General features: G+C 46.2%; 2 protein-coding genes across 13 annotated transcripts in view; both read left to right on the top strand.

Annotated features, from left to right (window-relative positions):
• The window catches only part of SEPTIN2 (septin 2), a 33,812-nt gene extending 9,480 nt beyond the window's left edge, over positions 1–24,332 (top strand). For all 4 annotated transcript variants that reach the window (XM_059167435.1, XM_059167432.1, XM_059167434.1 and 1 more), the window contains 10 exons: positions 9,093–9,179; positions 9,900–10,023; positions 10,873–11,007; positions 11,190–11,307; positions 15,409–15,510; positions 15,895–16,040; positions 17,428–17,511; positions 19,173–19,230; positions 20,577–20,679; positions 22,308–24,332. In XM_059167435.1, coding sequence (XP_059023418.1) covers positions 9,093–9,179; positions 9,900–10,023; positions 10,873–11,007; positions 11,190–11,307; positions 15,409–15,510; positions 15,895–16,040; positions 17,428–17,511; positions 19,173–19,230; positions 20,577–20,678 — 956 coding nt within the window. In that variant the 3' untranslated portion in view covers position 20,679; positions 22,308–24,332. The remainder of the gene's footprint in view (positions 1–9,092; positions 9,180–9,899; positions 10,024–10,872; positions 11,008–11,189; positions 11,308–15,408; positions 15,511–15,894; positions 16,041–17,427; positions 17,512–19,172; positions 19,231–20,576; positions 20,680–22,307) is intronic.
• Positions 24,333–25,162: 830 nt separating this feature from the next.
• Positions 25,163–26,381, top strand: part of FARP2 (FERM, ARH/RhoGEF and pleckstrin domain protein 2) — a 112,698-nt gene continuing 111,479 nt past the window's right edge. For all 9 annotated transcript variants that reach the window (XM_059167410.1, XM_059167417.1, XM_059167414.1 and 6 more), the window contains exon 1: positions 25,163–25,271. The gene's annotated coding sequence lies outside the window, so the exon portion shown is untranslated. The remainder of the gene's footprint in view (positions 25,272–26,381) is intronic.

Raw genomic sequence — 26,381 nt, 5'->3', positions numbered from 1 at the left:
AAGCAAACTCCCTGCTGAGCAGGGAGCTTGATGCAGGACTCAATCCAGGGACTCCAGGATCATGACCTGAGCTGAAGGCAGTCACTTAACCAACTGAGCCACCCAGGCACCCAAAAACTTTTACTATTTTAAATATGCTTTTGGTACCTAAAGGAGAATATAAATGAAATAAAGATAACCAAAAGCACTTAACGAAAGAACTAGAGATTTTAAGAAAATAACAACATTTGAGACGGAAATTTTTCTGACGTATGTAATAGGAATTGAATATATCAGACACCAAGTAGAATATATATAAAGAAAACAACACTAAGGCACACAATAACAGTTGGTGAAAAGCAGTTATAAACAGAAAAATCTTCCAAGGAATGAGGTGGATGGTGGGAAACAGGCACATTGCATACAGAGGATGGAAGGGTAAAAGGACCACTGGCTTAGCAGGAATAACATAAGCCATAGGAAATGATAGTTTAAAATACTGAAAGAATGTTAGGCAGGGAGCCTGCTTCCTCCTCCCTCTCTCTCTCTGCTTGCCTCTCTGCCTACTTGTGATCTCTCTCTGTCAAATAAATAAAATCTTTAAAAAAAAAAAAAAAGGAAATACAGACATTTTTAGGTAAAAACTGAGAGAATTTATCACTATCAGACCTACACCAGAAGAAAGATTTTTTTTTAAAGATTTTATTTATTTATCGGACAGATAGAGATCACAAGTAGGCAGAGGCAGGCAGAGAGAGAGAGGAGGAAGCAGGCTTCTCGCAGAGCAGAGAGCCTGATGCGGGGCTTGATCCCAGGACCCTGGGATCATGACCTGAGCTGAAGGCAGAGGCTTTAACCCACTGAGCCACCCAGGCACCCCAAGGAAGATGATTATTAAACGGGATTTTTCAGGGTAACAGAAAAGGTAGAGCACTAGAAATGGCAGTTGTGTTGGTAAACAAACACTTTTTTTTGTTTTTCATTTCTTTCAATGATAATTGCCTTTATAGCGAAGTTAATGAGGTATGACGTTGGAGTATGATGAACCAGAGTAGCAAGGGACAGGAGGGTGTGTAGAGGGGCTGCTGTAACACATTGACCTCATGGAATATTTTGTGAGAGAGGGATGCTAAGTTAACATTGCTTGTTGTCAACTCTGGAGCAGCCATTAGAAGAGGAAAACAAGGGCTTGACTAAAAGCAAATAGGTTTGATAAACTAGAACAGAAGAACCTGTTTAATCCAAAAGAAGGCAGATAAAGAGGAGATGAGACAGATGGAGAGAGGGCAGCTCTCTGGCCAAAGGGGCACAGCCATGACTGTGACAGGTGAGAGACAGGCAGGATGAGCCTGAACAACCAGAACAGAAAATCTTCATGCAGAACCCAACCATGAGAAACCTCACGTGGTTCTACCAATACCAGACAGCAGACTTCAGGTCTACTACCTGGATGTTCCCAGACACCAAAAAGTAGGTATCAGAAAGATGCAGGGGACAGTGGAAAACAATGTCTTAACTGTATGTGCACTTAATAACAAAGCTCAGTGAGGTATGGTGCAGAATCAGGAAAAAGATAATTTGTGAGAGTGGGTTTTTAACATTCTGCACAGTAATTTTTGAAACAAAATCAGTAATGTTTCAGAATATTAAAATAATGCTATCAAACAGTGTGACCTAACTGACATTCAGAGCACTGTGCTGAGGGACCGCAAGGCAACACATTCTCTTCAAGGGCACATGGAACTTTCACAAATGCTAGTCTATCATTTTTTTGTTTTTTAAGATTTTGTTTATTTATTTGACAGAGAGCACTAGCAAGAGGAGTGGCAGAGGGAGAGGGAGAAGCAGACTCCCCGAAAGTAGGAAGCCAGATGTGGGGCTCAGCCCCAGGACTCTGAGATCATGACCTGAGCTGAAGGCGCCCTCCCAAAGATACTCTTTATGGCGAGAGTATTTTGGTAGGCCAGCATTACCCCGTAATCAGTAATGAGAAAAGTACAGACTAACTCTTAATGAGCTTAGACCCAAACATCTCAGTGAAGTTAAGGCAAGTCCATCGATACATAAAAATGCTCATTAACACAGTCACTTTTGCTACAGTACAATGTATATGTGCTCTTTAAAAATCACCATGTTAGGGGCGCCTGGGTGGCCCAGTCATTAAGCGTCTGCCTTTGGCTCAGGTCATGGTCCCGGGGTCCTGAGATCAAACTCTGCATTGGGCTCCCTGCTCAGTAGGAAGCCTTCTCCCTCTCCCATTCCTCCTGCTTCTGTTCCCTCTTTTGTTGTTTCTCTGTCAAATAAATTTAAAAAAACAACAACACACCATGTTATACAGTAATGCAGTTGAAATCATAGGCTCCTAAAGAAAACAGGGGTACAAGACTCAAAACCCTATTTCGGTGGCATATTTGGAAGAGAGTGAGGAATGTAATCAGGATGGCTTTTACATGTTAGTTGGTTAAAATACTATCTGATGTCAGATGTAGTCACTATGGGTTGACTAATCCCTGAAGTTTGTCAAAGTGGGCATCAGGAAATGGTGGAAGGAGGGCTGTATGAAAATGGATGGCGAGCTGTGCCAAGAGGACTGAGTTGCCGTGCCCCACGATACCATTTTACTGAGGTTGCTGGGAGCTCTGGGGGTACATGTTGGGAGTAAACTTTCATGGCTTGATTTTACTGGGTGTGGTTGTCTGTGTTCAACTAGTTTAACAACAGTGAAATTACACATAAACAGATGCAAAGTTTATATTACGTCGAAATTGTTCCCAAATATACCAGTTGTATTGGAACAAATTCTCAACTTCAGGGCTCATGTTATGGCAAAGCTGACTGTATATCCTAACCAATGGGGCTTATCACAGGAGTGTGTGGTTTAACATTGGAAAATCAGTCCTCATGGTTCTGAAGGGGAAATGCATGCCGTCACCTAAAACATGCGGTTGTAACAATTTCAAACCCTTTAAAGGTTTTAAAAATTAGTAAGCTAGGGCTTCTGGGTTGCTCAGTTGATTAAGCAGCTGTCTTCAGCTCAGGTCATGATCCCAGAGTCCTGGGATCAAGTCCTGCATCGGGCTCCCAGCTCCATGGGGAGTCTGCTTCTTCCTCTGACCTCCCCTCTCATTCTCTCTCACTCTTTCTCTCAAATGAATAAATAAGATCTTGAAGAAAAATACTAGTAAGCAAGAAGTAAAAGGAAGTTTTTTCAACTTAAGGGTATATACTAAAAACCTATAGTTAGTGTTAGTCTTTCTCATGAAGAAAGAAAATAAAACATGCTTAATTACAAGTGAAAAGATTTGAGTATGTTAAAAATTAAGGAATTCCAAAACTACTAAGTCTAATAAGTCATTTTTATCAAGATTGCAGGTTCTGATCAGTACGCAAAAATCAACTTGATTTCTCTGGATTACCAACAGATAATTTTAAAATGACCTTTAAAAGACAATCAAAAACAACAATAATAAAAACATTTCAAAATACAATGTCATTTGCCGTAATACAAGAAATTCATACTGCTGAACATAACTTAGCAAAATGGTGTGCACGTCCCACACTGACAACATGACGACTGGGCTGAGTGAAGGAAGGTCAGAGGAACTGTGAGCTCTGCTGGCATGTTGGGTGAGCCCACGACTGTGTCCTCCTGCCGGCAGAGTGATCCACAGAGTCAACACAGTGCCCATCAAAGTAACACCAAGCTTGTGTAAGGTAGAAATGAACAGTCTGATTGTGAAGTGTAAACATAAGTGCAGAGGGCCTAGAATAGACCGAATCACGTAGAGGACTCTTACTATCTGATTTCGAGATGTATCAGCAGGAACTGTGAAGTGTGGTAAATGTAGACATTCAAATCTAGCGAAGAGAATAACAGCCCAAAGTAGACCCACATACACGTGGTCAGCTGATTCTTGACAAAGGTGCCAAGGTGATACAAAGGCGGAAAGGTTGATCATCTTGGAGATAGTGCTGTAAACAAGTAGGTGGTCATGTGGCAGACAGGGACTGTGCACCCCTCCTTCACACTGTACCCTATAGTCACTAACCGTACAGCTGTAAGGAGTCTAGAAGAAGATGGACAAGAAAATTTTCTTGACTTTGGAGTAAGCAGATTGCTTAGAATGTGAAGAATATTAGTCACAAAATAAGTAAGTTGTACTTCATTAAAAATGTTACTTTCTTCTAAAGACACCAACAAGAAAAAACGGCCATAAACTGAGAAAGCGTTCACAGCACTACATACAAGGTAGGACTTGTATCCAGAACATAAACCTGTATAGCTCAGGAAGAAGACACACTCCCCAGTTACAAAAAGGACCACGGGATTGGAACAGACATTTCATAGGAGACACTGAATGGCCAGGACCCACAGCATCCTCCTTGGTCATCAGGAAGATGTGCACACTGACCCATAAGACGCCCCCGCACTCCCTGGAGTGGCTGAAATTTTCCAAGTCTGGCCGGCTAGGTGTTACCAAGGATACGGACATCTGCCCTCCTAACGGCTGATGAGAATAAAAAATGACACAACCGCTTTGGAAACTAGTTTTGTGCTTTTGCAGTTATACACATACCATGTAACTTGACCGTTCCCAACCTCCGTGGTCACCCGGGAGCAATGTGATGGCATGTCCGCAGAGACACTTCATAGGTGTGCAGAGGCACTTTTCCCAGACTGGACGTGATGCAGGTGTCCAGCAGGAGGGTGGGTCGGCACATGGTGATGTGTCCATATGTCCATATAAGGGTGAATTCCTAGGCAGTACAAAGAGCAGACTATTGCAACAACATGGATTCATCTCCAGAGCAAATCGTGCCAAGCAAAAGCAAAGCAGCCAGACACAAAAAGGCTAGCTGTACAGTCCTTTGAAGTTCTAGAATAATTTTCTGAAGGGACAGAAAACAGCTTGGTGTATGCCTGCAGTAATGGCTAGACAGGTAGAGCTGACACTGACTTAAGCAAAGGAGCTCTGATGGTACAGAGATCCTCTTTGTCTTGGGTGGAGTTTATCTGAGTGTGTACTTTGTCAAACCCGTCAGCACAGTTGAGATGAGTGTAGGGAACTATTGAACTGAGATGTATATAAGTTACACCTCAGTGACGTGGGTTTGAAAGAAGGCAGGTAATTAGGGGGTTAAGGGTGAGATGGATAGTGAATAACAGCTAGAAACTTAACCATGAGAACCCTCAACTTTAAATGGTAACTATTAGCAGCTTAAGAAAAATGGTATATACATATCCCCTGCTTTCTGAAAGTTCACGTTAGGTCTCGTATGAAAGACGTGCTGTTCTGCCCATTTTCATCAACTGGAAGACAAACAGAAGAGCTTGGCGTTGGTTTTGCGGCGAGCTGTGACAGACCGCATGCCCTTGGAGCGCCTTCCCACTCTCAGCATCATGGTGTCCAGCCGCCAGAGTCCTGAACTGCGAGCATCTGGGCTTCACCTTGATTGATTATGCACATCTATTAAGGTGTATTCTAAGCTATCAAAAGCCTGAGGCATGATTTTGGGGGGGCCTAGGAATGTCAAAAAATGTTCCCATACCAGTTAGTGGTATTTGCTTTTTTGCTTTCTGCTGTTTGAGCTTAGGAACACAACTTTTGGGTGGAGGGAAAACCCGTATTGGGAAAAGCCAGTGTACCTAACTTGTAAGTCAGACTGTTGAAAAGGCATTGTTTTTAAAACTGGCTTCTTTCTTTCTTTTTTTTTTTTTTTTTTTTTTTAAGATTTTATCATAAGCAGGCAGAGAGAGGAGGAAGCAGGCCCCCTGCGGAGCAAAGAGCCCAATGCGGGGCTCCATCGCAGGACTCTGGGATCATGACCTGAGCCGAAGGCAGAGGCTTTAACCCACTGAGCCACCCAGGTGCCCCAAAACTGTGGCTTATTTCTAAGGAAATAAATTTTACAAAATGATCACATGCAAAAGAAAAACTAGAAATGTTGGGGCACACGGGTGGTGCAAATGATCAAGCATCAGACTCTTGGTTTCAGCTCTGGTCGCGATCTCAGGATCATGAGATCAAGCCTGGCATCAGGCTCCGGGCTCACTTCAGATTCTCTGCCTCTGCCCCCGCCCCCCACTTGCACACCCTCTCTCTGTCAAATAAATAAAATCTTAAAAAAGAAAAAGAACTTCAGATGTTTGGGTGGCAATCTGCAGGAAATTTTGAAATTACAAGTATGTTCTTTTTTTTTTTTTTTTTTTTAAATTTTATTTACTTAGTGAGAGAGAGAGAGATTGCAAGTAGGCAGAGAGACAGGCAGAGAGAGTGGGGGAAGCAGGGTCTTTTCCTGGCAGAGAGCCCAATTCGGGGCTCAATCCCAGGACCCTGAGATTGTGACCTGGGCCAAAGGCAGAGGCTTAACCCACTGAGCCACCCCGGTGCCCTGACAAGTATGTTCTTTAAAGATCCCAAGGACAGAGGTAAGGTGGCAGGCAGGTTGCTTGTGAGGGACCTTGATGCTGCTGAAGTCTGGTCAGCTGGTCACATAGTTGGTGATAGTTTATATCAAGTGTCTAGCCTCCCACCATGATGATGTGAGGTGGTTGTTGGCTCCATTCACAAGAAATGCGAGATTAAAAATATAAAGCTTATTGCCAAAATACATTACCTGGTAGAACCATAGGTTAGTTAATGTGACCAAATTCACGAGTGGGTTACAGAGTGAACACTCGGAGAACTTGGGAACTAAGCTAAGAAGATGGAAACTCCCTTCTGGCGAAAATACACTGGCGTCATTGTAGGTTCATGGGTTCTGAAAATGCACACTCGTGTTCAGGGACCTCCTACCTCAGGGCATGTGCGTGTGGGACTGTGGCCGCTCCAAGCTGCATGGGGCCCTCCTGAGCATCCTCTTCTTGTGAAATAGCACCTCTTTGTGCGGCTCTCCACTCTGAGGACCACTTAGGATGCTGCCCTTCAGGGACCCTCTAAAATGGCCATGTTGCTCGGTGTTTGAGAAAGTACTGTCTTGTGCTAGTTAAAGTTGAAAAGTAAACGTGAAGGGGACCAGCCCCCCAGGTTAGAGAGCTTTCTGTTTTTGTTTTTTGTTTTCCTGGTATTCCTGGGTTGGCCTAGATTTGGGGGATGGGGGAGTTTAGAAGCTCCTGGGACCCTGTACCCTTCGGGATTGCAGAAGGCTGTTGTGAAATGTTGCTCACCTCCATCACCCGCGTGTATCTTCATGTGGTGACGCCACCTTGTGCCCAGTGCTATGTATTTCTCCCTAGTGGGTAAAAACATGAGCTGTGTAAACCTGGAGTACCTCCCATCCAGTCAGCCTTTGCTGTCACCACTCGCACAGGACTGCTAGCTCAGGTTGCTGAGACTGGTGCATCTTGTGCTGTGGGGCTTCCACTGTACATCTCCTCTTGAGTTCTTTTGCCTTTTACGTAAAGGCACCTGAGAAGCTCCTGTGGGATAGAGACGCTGGTGAAGGTGGAATCAAAAAGCTAGTCACTCAACAGAGATTTCAGCCCAAAAACATCATGTTCTGAGTTCACAAGTTGATTATTTATAGATGTTGCCTGAAAGCCATTCCAAGTGAAGATACTTCTACCCTTTAAGTGAAGGTTTATAAGTTAGAGTCAGCCATTGGAATACTAGCTGTTTTCTTTCAAAGAAGCTGTCTCTACTCTGACACTCTGCTGAGAGGTCTTCTGTGTCGCAGTCCCCTTCAGCTTCATTACCCACAGCTGTCATCACTTTGTTGGTGACAAAGTGACTTTGCTTACTTGTCCTTTCCCCCACTGGACTGCCAGGCTTCATGGGAGCAGGGATTTAGCTGTATCCCAGAGCCTGGACCTGTGCCAGGCACACAAAAGGACTGAGCACTTATTGGTAAAAATTCTCTCATTATGTGATAAAAATGTAAGGGGACATGGGTTAGGCAGTTTAAAAGGGTAATTTGGTGTGCTCATATAGTTGTACCTGTTGAACCTGTAATTCTGGTTTTGTCTTTTTAACATTCCTTTCCATATATGAAAATTGCAGTCTAGTTAAAGTCCAGTCCTAATTGTGTATGTTTACACATTTCAAATTCATTCTTTATTTTCCTGGAAATAATGATTTTTAAAATAGATGTGTGCCCCTTGCACATGCTGTGCAGGACTGAGCAGAGGGAGGTTCAGACCAAGGAGCCCTGGGCACAGTCAGGTACTTGGTTCAGAAGGACTTTTCCGGGCAGAACTCAGCCTTAGTTGATGGCATGCACGGAGACGGTAGAATCTGCAGGTGCCTCCTTAGGTTGTAACACTTAACTTTAGCTGTCTTGCATCCTCCTGGAAATTAAGTTTCAAATACTGTACACTACAAATATTACAGAACTCAAAACATCCTGAATTCAAGTATGATAGTAGTTGAGGAAGAATTCCTAACTCATTACATGCTCAAGTGAGTATGTGTTGTCTTAATTGGTCCTGTCACACTCAACAGTGTGGAGTGGGAAGGTTGCCTGACTGCATGGAATGTGTGACAGCAGGAAAGGGGGAGCTGTGGCCTGCTCCTGCCTTGGTGGCAGGAGGGAGAGATTGCGGGCTCCATTGTGGTCTCAGGCATGTGTTCTGTTTGTGTGTCCCACAGCTGGGCAAGCCAGAGTGCTGTTGACACTGTTCGATAGATTTGTTCAGTTGCCTGAAAATGTGGTTGCTTTGACAGCAAATCATAACTGGAAACTAATCTGCATTTTATTTATCAAAAAAAAAAAAAATTCATAAAGTCCATCCCACACATTTTGTGAAGAACTAAGAGTGTGTTTCTGATCTTACCATGTGGGAATTCTGGAGACTCAAAGACCTGGATTCAGATCAAGGCCCTGATTTCAAATAAATGGCCTTTCAGACAAATGACCTTGATTAGGTCTTTGTCTCCTAGGATACGAAATACACATCTTTTCCCATCAAGGCCCTGCTCTGGATAGCTCTCCAAGTCCAGAGGCACCCGTTTCCCCATCAATGAAATGGGGAGAGTCATACCAAAGTGATAGTGGTCAAATGGAGTACAGATGAGGATGCATGTGTGGTACTGAACCCCGTGCCACATCAACTCAGTAGATTACGTGTGTTGTGCGGCTTGTGTCCTGACAAGTGTTTTCATTTTCATTGAAAGGTGAATCGGGTCTTGGAAAATCAACTCTCATAAACAGCCTGTTCCTCACTGACCTTTACCCAGAAAGAATCATCCCTGGAGCTGCAGGTATGGAAGCCCCGTGTGCTGTAGCTGGAGTTCTCTGCATGGGAGCTGTGGAGAGCACGGGAATGGTCATTTTGCCTCAGCCTTGTGGGTTAGTTCTGCTTAAACACAAACGCCGTGTTATTTTTGTTGGGAAAGGTGCTGCCGCTGTTGGCCTTGGTCTTGATTTTAGACAGTATGAATCCACAGGCCCAGCCTTTCCACGTGTGTTCCCTTTTACTGTAGAAGGATAAGGAATAGTTTCTGCCTGCAATACATGTTTGAGGGTCATGTTTGAGTAGCTGACCATTGTGGGAATAGGGTGTGCCCTCCTGGTGTGTTGTCGGAGCGTGGTGAGTTAGTGCACCCCATCGGAGCCTAGAACACAGGCCACCACACTGGGACTTAGAGCCCTCTTGTAAGTATCTCTGAATTCAGTTTTCAACAGTCATAAATTGTTCTCTTTGCATGAGCAACAGAAGTCATAATTTTCAATATTGCCATTTTAACCCTCCTGAGCTGCTATTTGATCTTAGCTGCCAGGTGTCCTTGCCAGCTTGGGGCTCACTTTACACAGTGAGGTAAAGTGAGGTAAAACACCTTGTCTTACCTCTAAAAACTTTCCTCCAAGAGGGGTAATGAAGTTCTGAGTCATTTATTAATAAGAAACTAACAGGTCATCTTTCTTCTTTGAAAACTGGGTTGATTTTTAGGCACATTTTCTCATTAAGCTTGTTTTTCTAGAGAAAATTGAAAGAACTGTCCAGATTGAGGCTTCGACTGTGGAGATCGAGGAGCGAGGGGTCAAGCTACGCCTGACAGTGGTGGACACACCCGGCTATGGGGACGCCATCAACTGCAGGGATTGGTACGCCACTCGGGGACATGGCTCCAGAAGTGCTTAGGGTTATTTGAATGCATTCACATTTAAAGTGATCAGGTGGTGATTGGGTTTGAGGTAGCTGTGTCTAATGAAGAGGTGGGACAGTTCAACGTGCGCGGATGATAACACTTTAAATGAGAACTCTCACAAAGAAAAAGTTATTTTTCCTGTAAGAGCTAACCATTCATCAACTGCTCATATAAAGGAAACCCCCAGATCTGAATGAACCCTGGCCAGTGGAGAGGACTCTGATGTAGTCCTTCCTCTTAGAGACATCCTCAGCCTTGTGGCACAGGAGGACAGCCGCAGACAGAAGGGCACTCAGCCTCATACCCTGCGGTGAGGCCCGCGTTATGGTGGAAGCAGTGGGCTCCTGTATTGTGGGGTGTAAAGCATGGGTGTGCCAGCACTGAGGGGGAAGGGAGAGGCTCTCCCATCCCTTTCCTTCCTCGGGAGTCGTGCCCTGCTCTGTGTTGCTTCTTGTATCCTACGACAGTGGTTCATGTTGTCACACCTGCCCCATCCTCTGCACTCACAGTCCTTGTGTGATCTGGCAGCGCTCTGTTCAGCCACCTCAGGTGTTTTCACCGCTTCTCTTCAGGCCTTGACACACACACACACCCCGGCACTTGGGGGAAATTAAGCTTGGCACACTTTCCAAAAACCTCCATCTTGCCAAATGTAGGAGCCTGTTTTCCAGTCCCATCTGTTGAGTGAGTTATCAAATTACATTTGGTAGGAGGCAGGAGACAGAAAAAAACTGGTTTTGTCTTTGAAGTTAGGAGCTGCCTGCCTTTTGTATCCCATTGTTACCGCTATTTATGTTTCTCACAGTTTTAAGACCATCATCTCCTACATCGATGAGCAGTTTGAACGGTACCTGCATGACGAGAGTGGCTTGAACAGACGGCACATCATTGATAATAGAGTGCACTGCTGCTTTTACTTTATCTCGCCCTTTGGACACGGGTAAGTGGACTGCTTACTGTAGAAACCAACAAGTCCTTAGACTTTCCTTTCTGCTTGGTGGGTTGACAGCTTCCCCTAAGTTGTGTATTTTAATACAAGAAGTGAGAGATAATTTTGAGAGAAAAGAAATGTGTGGTCTCCCTGTTCTTTCCCTGAATTCATGACAGTCTCACTCCTTTCAGACTTAAGCCTTTAGACGTCGCATTTATGAAAGCAATACACAATAAGGTGAACATCGTGCCTGTCATTGCCAAAGCTGACACACTCACCCTGAAGGAACGGGAGCGCTTGAAGAAGAGGGTATGTGTCTCATACTGAGGGTAGCTGAGGGCCAGGAGCCTGGGGAAGAGTGGATGTGTGTTGGAGATATGGGGGAGCAGGTGGGGAGTTTGATGGTTTTTAAGGAACACTGAACACCTGTAGATTTTTAATATTCTCACTGTTGTCAAGTTCTTATTCTCTGTAATTCCCCTTACATGAAATGCCTTCAGTGAGTAGAAGGGACGCCATGTGCTAGGTGAGTGATGTGGGCGTGGAAGTATGATCGTCTTTGTGAAGTTGTTAGTTGATCTAAACGTTTTACTACAAACCGTCCGGTTAGGAATAAGTTTTAATTGTAATCTGTTATTGTGACTGTTTAAAAGGCCTCTGTTTTGGCCATTAAGAGGTTGCCTTGCACTTGTCCATTCACCAGCCCAAGTGCCCCTGGTCTCCCAGCAGCCGTGTGCTGGTTGTTCGTCTCTGGTGCCTTTTTCTGTGTTATCCTAAAAGTGTCTTCGTGGATTCTTTGGTATATATTTTTTAATTATTTGCCTGTTTTCTATTTGTATGCTCATTAAGAAAGTCTAAACTCATATACTGAATTCTACAAATAAAAGTTCTTTCTTTCTTTATTTTTTTGAGAGAGAGAGTGTAAGCAGGGGTGTGAGTGGGGACAGAGGAAGGGAGACCGAGAATGGCAAGCAGGCCCCACACCCAGCATGGAGCCTAACACGGAGCCTAACTCAGTATCACAACCCTGAGATCATGACTTGAGCCGAAACCAAGAGTCTGACGCTTAACAGACTAAGCCACCCAGGCTCCCCTTTAATTATCCGTAAAAGCAGTAGTTGTTAACAGTTACCTGTGTACCATTTCAAAGCATAGTCTATGTTTTTGTTTTTATGGAATGGGTCCATAGCATACATATTATACTGTCACTTGACTTTCTAAGAATTCCAGCATACATAGAAAACACTCCCCCGCACCCTTAACACAGCTCAGAGCAATATACACACACACTCTCTGTCTCAAATAAGAGCATTCCCAGCACACACAAAAATATTTCTTCAGTGTGTTTCTTGGTCCTTCCACCATCGTCCCTCAATTCCTGGCATCAGGGATCTTTGCTTAACTTCCTTGTATATGCCAAGAGTCTAGAACAGTACCTGGCACAGAGTAGGTACATGTCTGCCTTCTCAGAATTATTAAAGTCAGATTCTTAGAAAGAGATGGATGGGCATTTTAAATATTGAAAGATGGACATTTAAAGTTTTAATTTCCCTAGGACGTCTGGGTGACTCAGTCATTAAGCGTGTGCCTTTGCCAGGACTCTAATCGAGGGTTCTGGGATCAAGTCCTGCATCAGGCTCCCTGCTCAGCAGGGAGTCTGCTTCTCCCTTGGCCTCTCCCCCCAACCCTGGCTAGTGTGCTCTCTCTCTCACTTTCAAATATATAAAGACTTTTAAAGACATTATTTGATAGAGAGAGAGAGACAGTGAGAAAGGGAACACAAGGGAAGTGGGAGAGGGAGAAGCAGACTCCCTGCTGAGCAGGGAGTCCAACACTGGACTTGATCCCAGGACTGAGCCACCCAGGCAACCCTAAAAAACGTCTTTAAAAGAAAAAAATAAAGTTTGAATTTCCCTCAAAACAAGTTTGTAACACCTTACGTGCCCAAAGCAGTGTGAGCACTCTGCCCTCTGGCACACCTGGAACCATCCTAGATGTGTCACCAGTTTTTCTAAAATGTCTCCCATCTGAAAAACAGGAAGTGGCATCTGGTTTCCATTTGTGTTTCCCAGTTGCTGATGTAAGTGTGTTTGTGTCCTGCTACTTGATCCCTGTTAGTATGCTCTCTCTCAGGTTTTAGAGCCTGTGCTTTGTTTTCATTGCCTTTTTTTTTTTTTAATTGACTTACGAGTCAATAAAAGTGAAACAGTGAAACACACTGTTTTCAGACCTAGTTTTGATTTTTCTGTTTTCACAATTTTCTTGCTGTCTTCTGTCACAGCAGAGTTTTTCATTTGTATGCATGCATGTTTGTCAGCCTTTTCCTCTGCTGTCTGAGTGCCTGCCAGTCCTTTAGGAAATATCCAGGCCTTTGGGAGAGCCCCTGAAAGCTTTGACACGTTTATGCTGGACCATATTTATTTGAGTAGCTCCCCCTTAGGGGAACTCCACCTTTTCTAATAAAGAATGTTACGCTGGGGACGCCTGGGTGGCTCAGTTGGTTAAGCAGCTGCCTTCGGCTCAGGTCATGATCCCAGCGTCCTGGGATCGAGTCCCACATCGGGCTCCTTGCCCCGCAGGGAGCCTGCCTCTCCCTCTGACTCTGCCTGCCTCTCTGCCTGTGCTCTCTCTCTCTGACAAATAAATAAATAAAATCTTTAAAAAAAAAAAAAAAAAAAAAAAAAAAAAAAAAAAGAATGTTACGCTGGATTTCAGAGAGGGGAGCAGGGACAGAGTTAGAATGTTGTGTCCTCCCATCTCTGATCCTATGTCCAGAACTCTAGGGCTTGATTTCAAAGTCTAAGATGAAGTGAAATCCCATTTTGCCCTTATCACTTTCATCTTGGGTCTTCCTAATCCCTCCTCTTGATCTGGTTTCTCCCCTGTACTTCCTGGTACCTCCCCAGTCCCTGATCTAGAAAAACTTCTGGAAGACCTGCTTTGGTCTTACACTTCCCGGTATTGTTTCCTACCCTCTCCTTTATCTCGAACTCTGGCTCCCCATCAGCCAGCAACAGTTGTCCCTGCTCTTGGGCCTCAGCAGCGGGGTGGGCTGTGCTTTCAGAAGCTCAGCACTTGTCTTTCTGCCTGTTTCATTACCTGTCTTCCGAACCCCTGAATGTTGGCATGGTTTAATATTGTTTTCATCATATCATCTCCTGTAGCTTCTGCTTTTTTCCCTTTTGAGAATCTTCTTTTTCATGTGTGTAAACAAGAGTCTCTTCTTCCCCCGCTTCTGAGCTTATTTCCCAGCTTCCCTGGCCCTGTACCTGAGTTTATCTCTGGTGCAGTCGCCCAGACAGAGAAATCTGTGATTGTTGTTGATTCTTCCCTTCCTTTTTCCTCTTTCCAATTCAAAATAGCCTTTTATTACATATTTCTCTACTGGATTCTCATCCTCAGTGTACACCCTGTCTTGATGGGGCCGACATAGAGCAGATGGGCCAGCAGAGATGGATAATGGGCAGGAAAGGGGAAGAAATACAGCAGGTTTACACTTACTGCCTTCCTTCTCCCATGGGGGAAATCATTCCTCTGCCTCCACTAAGAATGGGGATGCTGGAAGGACGTTGGGAGGAGGGAGAAAGACCTCTTCATGAATCCTGACTTTGTGCAGACAGTGTGTCAGGTTCGAGGTCTTTGATCAGAAATGCCTGAGAGTTCCCATTAAGAAGATCCATTGCCAGATTAGGGTCTAAAGTAGGGATATTTCTCCTGACTTGGCATATGTGCTTGTCCCTTGTGGCCCAGGATCCTGCAGGAGGGTAAGGAGAGCTTTAGCCTGCCTATACCTGCTGGAATGCCTAGCACAGAGGGCATTTCGTCCCCTCTAGGCCACTCTGCAGCCTGGTTGGTTGAAGGGTGTGGTTCTTCTGCTGTCAGTTGTTGCCTGTTGAATAAAACCCAGAGCCCAGCCTGGTATTGGGTTGTCCCTCTGGATTACCCCACTGAGAGGCTTACTGTCCAGCCACCCCAGGTGTTTTACTGTGTCCTCTCCTCAGAGCCTTAAGCAAGATTATTCTGCTATGTGCCTCTTCCTCCTCTGTTGGCCTCCGGCGAAGCTTGTGGGTCTCTTGGTGCCTGTGGCCTCGGGCTGTGCTGCTCCTAGGGCATGTTTGGTTCCTGAGGTTGGCTGTGGTGTGTGATCTCCTCGTCACTGCTGTGCTGGCATTGGTGTTCGTCTGCTGCTTTATATGCTGAAGCTGGTGCATTATTATTGTTTACTCTGGACAGAAGACTGCATGAAAGGCCAGCATAAATACTGCTCCAGCAGTGTATAAAATTATTTGAAAACCAGTAATTGGTTTAATTCTGTATTGAAAGTTGGATAATTCTGATATATTTTTATTAGTTAGATTTGATTGAAATGTCATGTGGTTTAAAATTGCTCCTGGTTTGTCATCCTTTCAGATTCTGGATGAAATTGAAGAACATAACATCAAAATCTATCACTTACCTGATGCAGAATCAGATGAAGATGAGGACTTTAAAGAGCAGACTAGACTTCTCAAGGTAAGAGTGCTCTCCAGATGCCTAAAACGAGTCAGTCCTGTTCCTGTCATCAGTGCTGTGGAAGGAGTTGACAGAGGGCCACCTCGTGGAAGGCTGGCCTTTCACAGATTGTCTGGTAGATTCAGTTACAGTAGTATTTTTATTTTAAATATATTTTGACATAGCTGTCACCTAAAGTTTAGAAGTGTTATTATGGGTTTAATTTGTTCCATATAACTTTTCCCATGTGGAAAATACCTGTCACTTCTGAGTAAAATGTTTTAGTTTGCCAAGGAAGCATGTAATAAGCAGCAGTGTGTTCAGCCCATGCCTGTGTTCTTGTGTTCGCAGTGGAAGCTGGCTTTCCCTGCGTGGAGCCTCTCTACCTGGTGTGTCTCTTTCTAGGCCAGTATCCCATTCTCTGTGGTTGGATCCAATCAGTTGATTGAAGCCAAGGGCAAGAAGGTCAGAGGCCGCCTCTACCCGTGGGGTGTTGTGGAGGTGGAGAACCCGGAGCACAACGACTTTTTGAAGCTGCGGACAATGCTCATGTAAGAACCCCGGGCGTCCCCGGGTGCCCCTGTGCTTCCCTATACGTCCCCGTGTGTCCCCTGGGCATCCCTGGGCATTCCCATGGGCAGTGTCGAGCACAGAGAGTGAAGCTTTTTGACTGCTGGGTGTGCGGGGGCCGCTGCAGCCTGTTGTGGAACAGGCTATTGTGGAAGGCCCTCCCTGGGAGCTCTCTGGGACTCACACTGCAGAACCCGCCTGTCCCTCTCGAGACCAAGTGCTTAGCACACCCTCTTCCCTAGTCTCCCAGCTCTCTTGACGCTGAAAGTAGACCAGATGTGCTCTGTGGCATGGCCGCACTGAACATGGGACACCTCCTGCTCTGGGGGCAGATATTCAGGCTGGCTGCACAGTGGCCTCTCCACCCTTGGCCGCCACACATGACCATTTCAGGTTTGCCCCAGACAGCTCTGAGGTTCTTCCGTGTGTTCTTAGCACCTACAACAGACCTAACTACAAAAGCAGACGTTTTCCTCTAAAAAGTGTTCATCTAAAAATGACAGTAGTTGATGCTGTTCTTGAATCAAGAGGCATACAAAGAGTATTGCTGAAATCGAAGATCCCTTTACTCCATTAGAGAGTGGGTGATTTAGGTAAATTTCAAGTAACTGAAAATTGATTAAAACCACTGAAAATTGATTAAAAACAATTCAGTCACTGCATAGGAAGCTTGGGACGGGTTCTTGTGGTCACACTGCTGTTGTGGAGGCTGCAGATGGAGCCTTCCTGTGTGTTGTGTGTTTCTTAGAGCAAGCGAGAGCATGCCGGCCCCCTGCCTGCTCTCTATCCCTTTCCTCACGTTCTGAGCAGATGGAATATGTTACCTTTACTCATTCTTGGATGCTTAAGTATTTGAAAAAGCTGAGCCAAGAAAATGATAAATGTTTTCTGAGATGATTAGAAGATTTAAAGTCCTGTTTTTGGTTTATTCAAAATATTAGTGCTTCAATGTATGGTCTTTTCCATAGCTTAAATTAATGAAGTCTTTAAGCTGGAGAATTCAATTATATGAATTGCATGTTTTCCCTAAGTTCTTTCAGAAATGCATGTTCTGTTTCAGATATTGTTTACCTAGAATGATCTCCTAAAATCTTACCTGGGCACTGGTGATGGGCTCATGCAGAGCTTGGCAGCACCTGTAGGAGAGGCTACTTGGAAGGGTCTCCTCTCCCAGTCCTGTGGGCTGTGCTTCCATCTGTTTTGGGGGGAGGGAGGAGAGAAAGCTGCACAGCCTCAGCTCCATATCCCAGATTCCAGCAACTTTGTGTACGATTCAGCAAGTAAAAAGTGGGGTTTCGGCTAGTGGGGCTTCTCCCTGCCGACAGCTCCCACACACAGCCAGCCTTGCCCCACCCTTCTCTCTTCCAGCACCCACATGCAGGATCTCCAGGAGGTGACTCAGGACCTTCACTATGAAAACTTCCGCTCTGAGAGGCTCAAGAGAGGCGGCAGGTTGTTTCCCCCACCTCATGGCTGTCCCCTTCTCTCCATACTGTGTCACAGATTCACCCTGTCCTGCTGGGCTTTCCTGACTCTAAGCAGCACAATTTGGTTTCCTACTCAGAAGCTATTACTAGGCATTTGTTGCTAATGTCATCTTACCTTGTTTTCTGTAACCTGTCAAAGGTAACATGAACCATCAGCACGCAAAGAGCAGGTTTAGCTGGAAAGGCCAGAGATTGGTCTCAAGAACATCACCCTGTCTGTAAATGAGGGCAGACTTACGTGCCATTAAGAAAGGCAGCTCCAGGGCGCCTGGGTGGCTAAGTTGGTTAAGAGACTGCCTCAGCTTAGGTCATGATCCCGGAATCTCGGGATCAAGTCCCGCATCGGACTCCCAGCTCCATGGGGAGTCTGCCTCTCTCTGACCTTACTCTCCTTTGTGTTCTCTCTCACTCTCTCTCAAATAAATAAATAAAATCTTTAAAAGAAAAAAGAAGGCAGCTCCACTCCTCAGAAATGCACACAGTGCCCTCACCTTTTCTCTTTCACCACTGTAATAGGTTTTATTCAAGATCTGTGTTTTGTGACCTGATTTCTGCCTGATCACATCTTATCTCTGCTTAGCTTACGTATCAAGTGATCTGTATCATTTATAATAAGAATTTTCTGTATAGTGGTTGCTCCCACACTCCTGATCCACAGGAATCCGTTCCAAGACCCCTAGTGGGTGCCTAGAACTGAGGAGGATGCTGAAATTTATATGCACACCCCTATTTCCTGTACATTCCTGTCTATGATAAAGTTTAATCTCTAAATTGGGCACACGTGAGGGATTAACAACCACAGTAAAATGAAACCATTATAGCTGAGGCCTACCATCAGGGTTATATGAATGTGGTCTGTCTCTCAAAACCTCTTCTTGCCCTGTACTCACCCCTTTTCCTGTGATGATGTGCATATGGGGAGGAGACGGGTAAGGGACGGAGGCTCTGGGACATGGTGCTGGGATGCAGCACGGGCTACTGCTTACCTTCTGACTGCCCTTCAGGAGGGTCATGTGTGTCCAATCCACGGCCTGGCACGGGGCACGGTAATCGCAGATCCAGGGGGTGGGCTGTGTTGTAATTTATTAAAATATTCACATTTTGGAAGTCTGGTGGATTTGTGTATATATACAGGGTGTATGTTAAGGTTTGCTTAACCTTACCTGGGGACCGGGTATTAAGTAAGGTTTTAGAGGCCGATGTGGAAGGCAAATGTGCACTCATGAAGAGCTGTGTCCTCACCACTCAGGGCCTGCTCACCAGGCCTCCCCTGCTGGCCTCCTCGACCTGGATGCTAAGACCCTACTTCTTGTTCAAGTGTCCTTGTCACAGTCTGTGTCTATTAAGACCTGTCCATCCCCCCGATGGCAGCTGCCACTCTTCAAGTAAGGAAAGACCAGAGTGTCCTACCCCTGCTTGGAGTTAGAAAAGTTTCTCAAATTCACCATCTTGTGCTGTGTTTTTTCTAATCTTTCTTTCTTATTCATTGGTGTTAGTGATAAACAGGTAATTTTAAATACTTTTCTCAGAAATGTAAAGTGAAATTTTACTATGGGTATTTGTCATCAGAAATAACCAATTAAGTTTGTTACAATATTGTTAATTGTAATTTCTTTCAACTCTTAGGAAAGTGGAAAACGAGGACATGAATAAAGACCAGATCCTGCTGGAGAAGGAAGCAGAGGTAAGGAGAGAAGGATATTGTTGGTGTACATGCACAGATCATTACAGTTTTTCTTCCTTTTTTGAGGAGGAATATATTACATGTAATCTATTTTATTATGTGTACATCTGTATAGTATAGATATTGCTTTACACATGTTATCATTTGATTTTCAGTAGCCATTTAGAAGGAAAAACTTGGGAATAGTACAGATTTAGTGACTTTCGTCCCTAAAGCTTAGTGAATTTAGTAACTTAGTAAAGTACTCAAAATTCAGTCGTTTTTCTATATATAGATAATAGATCTAGATAAGTTGCAAAATACAAAGAAAGAGACTGCCACTCATTAACAAAAATTTGAGAACTATGCAGGACTGATACAGAGAAGAAACTAGAAAATTCTCCTGGAAACAATTTTCAGAATTTAAATGAACACACGACTTTAAATTGCATGTTAATGACTTTAAATCGCCCATTGCAAAGATCACAGTTCTCTCTTAACTGAATGCCATTCCTGCAGAGTGGTTTGGTTTGTGAAGTTCTTCTTGGGGAGAGCTTGCTGAAATAGTTCCAACACTTGGTCTGGAGATGGGGAATGGAAAGCACAGGAGGCCCTGTGAATGCATACTGATGAGGGAGGGTTAGCTCCACTGCTCATAGAAATCCGTTGTGTGGCTTGGGCATGACGGGCTGATGGAATTCACATCCAGAAATGGGTCTGAAGTATGGAAAAGTGTCTGCGACAGGTGGCATTGCAGTCTGTGGAATCCACACATATCCAGGAAACCCTCCAATGGGCCAGCCTTTGGAAAGAGAAGTAAGACTCACTTCTTGGACAAATTAATTCAATATGGATTAAAGTACCTAAATGTTAAAAACATGACTACAAAGCTACTTAAGAAAATTCAGGTCAATATTTTATGACCACATGCCTGGAGGCCTTTCTAAATCAGTGGAAACCATAGTCATGAACAGTGGTGAAGGTAGTGGAGAAGAGCCATCCACCCGGTGAGCAGTGGGCGCCTTGCTGCCCCTTAAGATAAGTCCCAGGCGCGATCCACATCTGGGATTGGCAGCCCCTTTCCCACCGTTTAGGTTAAAAAGCATCTTTTGTTATCCTGTCTTTCTTAATTCTTCAGTTTGCTGCTAATTTCTGTTTCTTACTTGAATTGAATTTTTATCATTGCTTAGTTTTCTATTGAGTTATTTGTTCTTTTACTGATTTATAAGAGTCCTTTGAGTGCTCTTTGTCATGTTTTGAGAAAGCCTGGCAGTTGAAATCTTAGAAATCTCACAGCGCCCCTAGAAGGTATCCAGGGATGACTGGCCTTGGGAACCAGTAACAAGTCCCCATGTCCTGTCCCGTAGCTCCGCCGCATGCAGGAGATGATCGCCAGGATGCAGGCTCAAATGCAGCTGCAGATGCAGGGTGGGGACGGTGACGGCGGGGCCCATGGCCATCATGTGTGAGGTAACGTAGGGGTTGGAGGGGGGTAAACTGTTTCCAGACGACGCGTACTCCCTCTTGTCTCACTAGTGTCTTGCATTTTGAAGTTCTTGGGTTTGACTCTCGCTGGCATTCAAGGAGACCAGGCAGCTTCTAAAAAGTGGAAGCTCCTCTTCAGCTCTGCTTGTCTAGTAAAGATGTTAACAAAGACAAATATCAAAATAACCTTTATTAGTCATGCAGTTAGAAACTTATTACAGCTGAAAACAGGGTTTTGAAGGTGTTACTAAAGCAGATTATGCAGACCAAAGGTAAAGATGGCGTAAAGCAGCAGATTAGGTCAGGTGGACCAGGGACCTCGAGGGGGATTGCTGACTTCTGCTGTCGCCGCAGTTCTCCATCCCACGACAGTCCGTGAGTTGTGGGAGATGCCTGGCCCAGTGTGCGCTGGCCTCCCAGTTTGAAGGGAATCTGCAGACACCAGGAAAAAATAAGTGTCTCTTCCCCTCTGTCCGTTGGACAGGTGGGCATTCAGAGCTCTCTAGGTGACTGCTCTCCTTACCTTGCAGAGGAAGGACAGAGAGGTGAAGTCAAATACAGGCCAGAGGAGGAAGCAGCTATGTGTGGTTGGGGCTGAGGCACATGGCTCCCTAGAAGAGAGATGCCTGGGGCTAGCAGACTGAGTGGATACTGGCCACAGGCACAGATCTGGGGACGGGAAGCTAGGGGTGCAGCTGCAGAGTCCACTACAGGTGGGGGGCTGACTGTGGAGGCAGGACGATGTGTGTGGTAAGAGGAGGGGATTTGGGGACATGAGTGAACTCAGGCTTCGCCAACATGGGGCAGGATTGGTGAGACAGAAGGCAGGGAGCCCCGACCCTGGGACATCCATCAGGAGTCCCCCATGGCAGACATGCAGGTGATAGAGGAAGGAGCTGCAGGGGTGTGTGGGAGTGCTGGCCACCAAAACAGCATCCTGCCCTTGGGGCTTATGGGGAAAGGTCTCAAGTACATAGGAAGTACACAGATGCATGTGTTGGGTGTAACCAGTTACTGGAATGGGAATGTACGTGTAACCCCCCTTCCTGGGCCAGAGTTGGTTATTTATGTTCAGCATCATGTTGACACCTTAGAATAGTTGCAACAGTGTGTGCTGAGTCCACATAGCACCAATGAGGGCACTGTGGTGTGCCAGGGTTTTAAGTTATTTGCCTGTATACCTTTAACCGGCATGATGTCAGCACCGCCGACCCCATGAGGCTGAGTCTGCTTGAGCAGGTTTGGTGCCTGATGGCGAAAGCCCGGTGAGTTAGAAAGAAATGGGACTTCTGAGCAGTGGGGTTCCTTTGAGGCAGGCGGGGTGTCAGATGTTTGCTCATCTTCTTTGATCTTGCTGCCTCTCTAAATGTTAAAACTATGAAGTTATGAGGAATCAACTTTAGGTTTATACAACTGATTTATATTTTGCACACGCTGTAGTTTGGTGGTGCTCCTGGTTCCCAAGAGATGTTTTGATTTAGTTAACTCTGATCATACCGGTCAACTTCTGCCCAGTTTGTGCCGTTTGTTACACAGAAAATGATGCTGTTAATGGTCATAGCAGTGAGCGTTGCACCACTTGCATTTAAACATGTTGTGTTGTGTTTTTCCAGAAAACGCTTTGCAAGACACAGAAAACATTCCGCATGAATTCTACAGCTGCGTGTTTCCAAGAGATCATTGGAAGGGTGCCCATCCACATTTTACAGTACCTGTGCCTGAGAATTTAATTTTTTTTTAAACTTTTGATGTGTTGTTTTGTATGAAGTGCTTTTAACATTTGTATTTCGTTGGTATGTTATACTTTATATTTTGTGAGGTGAACCTTGCATTTTTCATATTTCTTCCACCTTGACTAACCACTAATGTTGTAACTGATTTCCAGGATCAGTCATTATATGTAATTAACATTGAATTTCTTTGATTTGGCTGGCCTGACTAGTTGTTGAGGAGCACTCTTGATTTCATTTCTAGAACATCCGGACGTAGCCAGCCTGTGCCTGGGTGCTAGCAATGTGGACCCAGTGATGTGGAAAGATGAGCTGGCATCTGCAGGGCACTCACCTGCCAGGTCACCAGGATGGCGCTTCTCCCTTGCTTCACTTTGCTTCGAGCACAATACCTAAAACCAGTTTTGCTGCTATAATTCAATACTGTTAATTCATCTGCACATTTGCTTTTTTTACCAAGTAAAACAGAGTTATTATCTAATACGGTATGTGTATACTTAAATAGCTCTTTTAAAAACAGGTAATCAGGGGCAAATTTTAAAGTCTTTGGCTTCTGATGCTAGGTCATTTTTTTAAGCTGCTCTGCAGAGAACACCACAAGCCACGTTTTGTAGTGTTCCCCACTGATACTGGTAATACTCTGCTATGTCAGCGAGTGTCCATGAGCTTCAGTTTTCATATTAAAGCAACAATTCTTACCCACACAGAGCCAATAAATGATTTTTACTCAACTAACATGAAAAGTAACTTTTTTAAGGAAAATTAATAAATGATATATTTAGAAACCAGCCTTTTTTATATTTTTCTATGGCACTCTCATGTGCTTTCTGTAACTATAGGTTTATAAGATCTGCCTCAGCAGTGAGAATTGGGGTTCTTTGGAGGGTGGCCCTCTGAACCCAGACCTGTCCTGGGCCCTGAGGCTCGTGACCCCATAATGCCTGAATGCCGAGTTGGCTTTCTTTTAACTGGTTCTCTAAAATTTTTAATAGTTTTCTGAAAGGCAGATAGGAGCAATCATTTTTCTGTGTGCAGACTGTTGTACATTTTCAGCTACCATCACATCCTTTGTTGTGTCGGGTGAGACTCAAAGACATTTCAAATCTGTGCCATAGTGTGGGACTTATCAATGCTACCAGTCCAATCGGTTTTCTGTGCTCTGTGGCCTTGGCCGCTCCCTTCCCTCCAGGGGCACTGAGGGGCTCTGGGGCTTGCTTCTTTCAGCATTTCTACTGACACTAGGAAACTGGTCCCCAGAAAGTGACAGGTGAAAGGACACCTGGAGGGAGCAGGTGTTGGCTCCGTGTTTTCATTTAGCTCTAACAGGAGGGGCAGAGATGCAGAAAATGCTTCACCTGAAGATGGGAAGAGTTTTTGCTTGGGCCAAAATAAAGTCACGTGGTCCAAACGGGTTAGTCACAGAGGCGGGCTACAGACAGTAATCGGGTGTTCTCAAGAATTTTGTCTTCTCATTGTTGAATAAAGAGGCCTTAGGTTCAGGTACAGTCATATAAAGATCCATCAAGAGGAAATGTAAAGCACCTCCGTGTAAGGCCAGCTATCTGGGTTATGTTGGCATTAAGTACACTAGGAAAAGCCATTTAAAAGGTAGTGCTGGGGGCACAGTTGTGCGTGGTGGCTGCAGCCCCCGCCTGCCAAGTTTGCAAGAACTGCTAGGGCCAGCATGATAAGGGCTATTTGGGTGGGCAGACCTATATCCTCTCACGTCTATGGCCCCCTCTGTTTTGTTGCCCAAATCTAAAAACGTACTTTCACTTAGAGATAATTGTTTTACTAAGGGGTAATCTTTACCTATAGAAATGTATTTTGAAAACTTATTTCACACAGCAATTTTGTATCCATTGAAACTAACCTTTTATCAATAAAGCACTATTGTTTGGCTATTAAGTGAGGAGTTATTACTGGTTCTTTATGAAGGTGTGAAGTCTGCTCAGCTTTTCTAGCCTCCTCTTTTAGAAAATGTGATGAGTCCGGCCAAGCCCAGGTGGTGAAACTCCTAAGAGGGGTCCCCTCAAGGATGAGCCCAAGTCAATCCTACATTTATCCCCTCGAGGACAGCGCGGGGCAGGACCCGCCCCTGCGGGCCAGTTGGGTAGGATCTTGAAGGATGCATAGGAATTCACTGAACCCTTAGAAGAAGGGGTGTGTGCACCTGGTGGTCGCGGGTATGGGAGCCCCAGGAGTAGTGTCATATTTCCGTTCCCGGGTGGGGGGTCGTGAGGCTTAAAGGACCACAAGGCTGAGAGGACCATAGGCCTTCCCCACGCGGCCAGTCTCCACCGCACCATAGCCTCGCTGGGCCGTCAGTGGCCTTAGGCCACAGTCCAGGAGACCCCAGGAGTGCAATAAGGATCGACTCGGGTGGCTGGCGGGCGGGGGCCGGGAGGAGAGGGGCTGTGCGGAGAGGGGCCGCGCCCAGAACCGCCCCCCGCCCGGCGAGCCAAACCCTGGCCCTCAGGCCGAAACTCTGCCCAAAGCTGAAGCCAACCCCCGGAGCCGAGCACCGCCCCACGAGGCGAGTCTCTGCTGATTGGCATTCGACTCCTCCAGTCCCCTCTCGCCCCGCCTCCTTCCAGTCTATTCACCAATCATAATTCTGTGCTGCGCCGCAGGGCCGCGGGCTGTAGAGGCCCTGCCCCAGAGGCTCGCAGGCCAATCGGCAGCGCGTCCGCGGGGGTGGAGGCGGGCCCAGGCGGGGCACGCGGCGCGGGGCGGGGCTTGCGGCGCGGAGGCGGCCCGCGGGCAGTCGGGCGCGGCGGTAGTGAGCGGGAGGAGCTGGCGCAACCCGAAGGCCGCTGGGGGCGACGGCGCGGGCCGGGTCGGCGGGTGAGGACGCAGGGCTCAGGGAGCCCGCTGGGCCGCGGGTGGGCGGGCGGGAGTGCGGGGGCGGCGGGCGGAGGCCGGACTGGCACTGAGGCCCGCGGTGGCCGGGCGCCTCAGGACAGTGGTCCACCCGCGGAGTCCGCGCCCGGGCTCCGGAGGCCTTCCAGTTGGCTGGCGGGGCCCGTGAGTGCGGAGACCGCCGCCGGCGGCAGCGCGGAGGCCCAAGGGCGGGCCGGACAGGGTCTCGCGTGGAGGCCCGGGGAGGGGTCGCGGTGGGGTCGTCCCGCGGGCCTCTCGGGTGGAAGCCGGGGTGGGGGCGGGTATCGACCCGGGGGGCGTCCCGAGTGGAAGTCGGGGGGCGGGGGAGCGGCCCGGGGGGCGTCCTGAGTGGGGGTCCGAGGGGGCGAGGTCTGTCCGGGGGACGTCCTGCGTGGAAGCTGGGTGAGGGGGGTGGAGTCAGGGGTGGGCCTGCGGCGGGGGGAGGGCGCGTCTGCGGTGGAGCCCCGGGGGAGGGTCCGGAAGGGTCCTGCATGGAGGCCCTGGAGTGTCTCCCTGGGGAGCGTCCCGCGTGGAGGCCCACGCAGAGCCACAGGTGGAAGCTCAGACTGGTTGAAACCACACCCTTTTTCGCCTTTACGTCAATTGTATCTTAAAGGTGGGGATAAGGTGTTAATGTTTTTAGTCCACTAAGGTCTAGAAATAATCCTAAGGCATTGGGGAGGCATCCGAAGTTAAATTGGGACCAGAATATGGCCCAGTGCATCCCACAAGCACTTTTTCCATTTATGCTGATGGCCACAGCCTCCAGTGGCCTCTCAGGTGCTAGTCAGTAGTGGCTGGGAAAAACAAATTCAATTTTGTGTGGAGGGAAATAATGTCAGTACATAGTGTAAGGAGACGATGGAAAGATTTAAAACCTAGGGCTAAATCTTTAAAGGGTGGTTTTTCTTTCTCTATCTGTTTTGTTTCCATGAGGTAGTCTTGCCTGGACTGCTGTGGATAGTTTGATAGCTATCAAACTAATCCAACGGGAGGCGTTGGATTAGAATGTTGGTTCCGTGCAGACTGTGTGAGGACAGACAGCACAGATTTTCTCTCTGCCAGAGAGATGGG

This window comes from Mustela lutreola, chromosome 3 (assembly GCF_030435805.1).
Source record: "Mustela lutreola isolate mMusLut2 chromosome 3, mMusLut2.pri, whole genome shotgun sequence".
NCBI lineage: Eukaryota > Metazoa > Chordata > Mammalia > Carnivora > Mustelidae > Mustela > Mustela lutreola.
The sequence above is the reverse complement of the archived record's forward strand: the minus strand, read 5'-3'. Positions and strand labels throughout refer to the sequence as shown.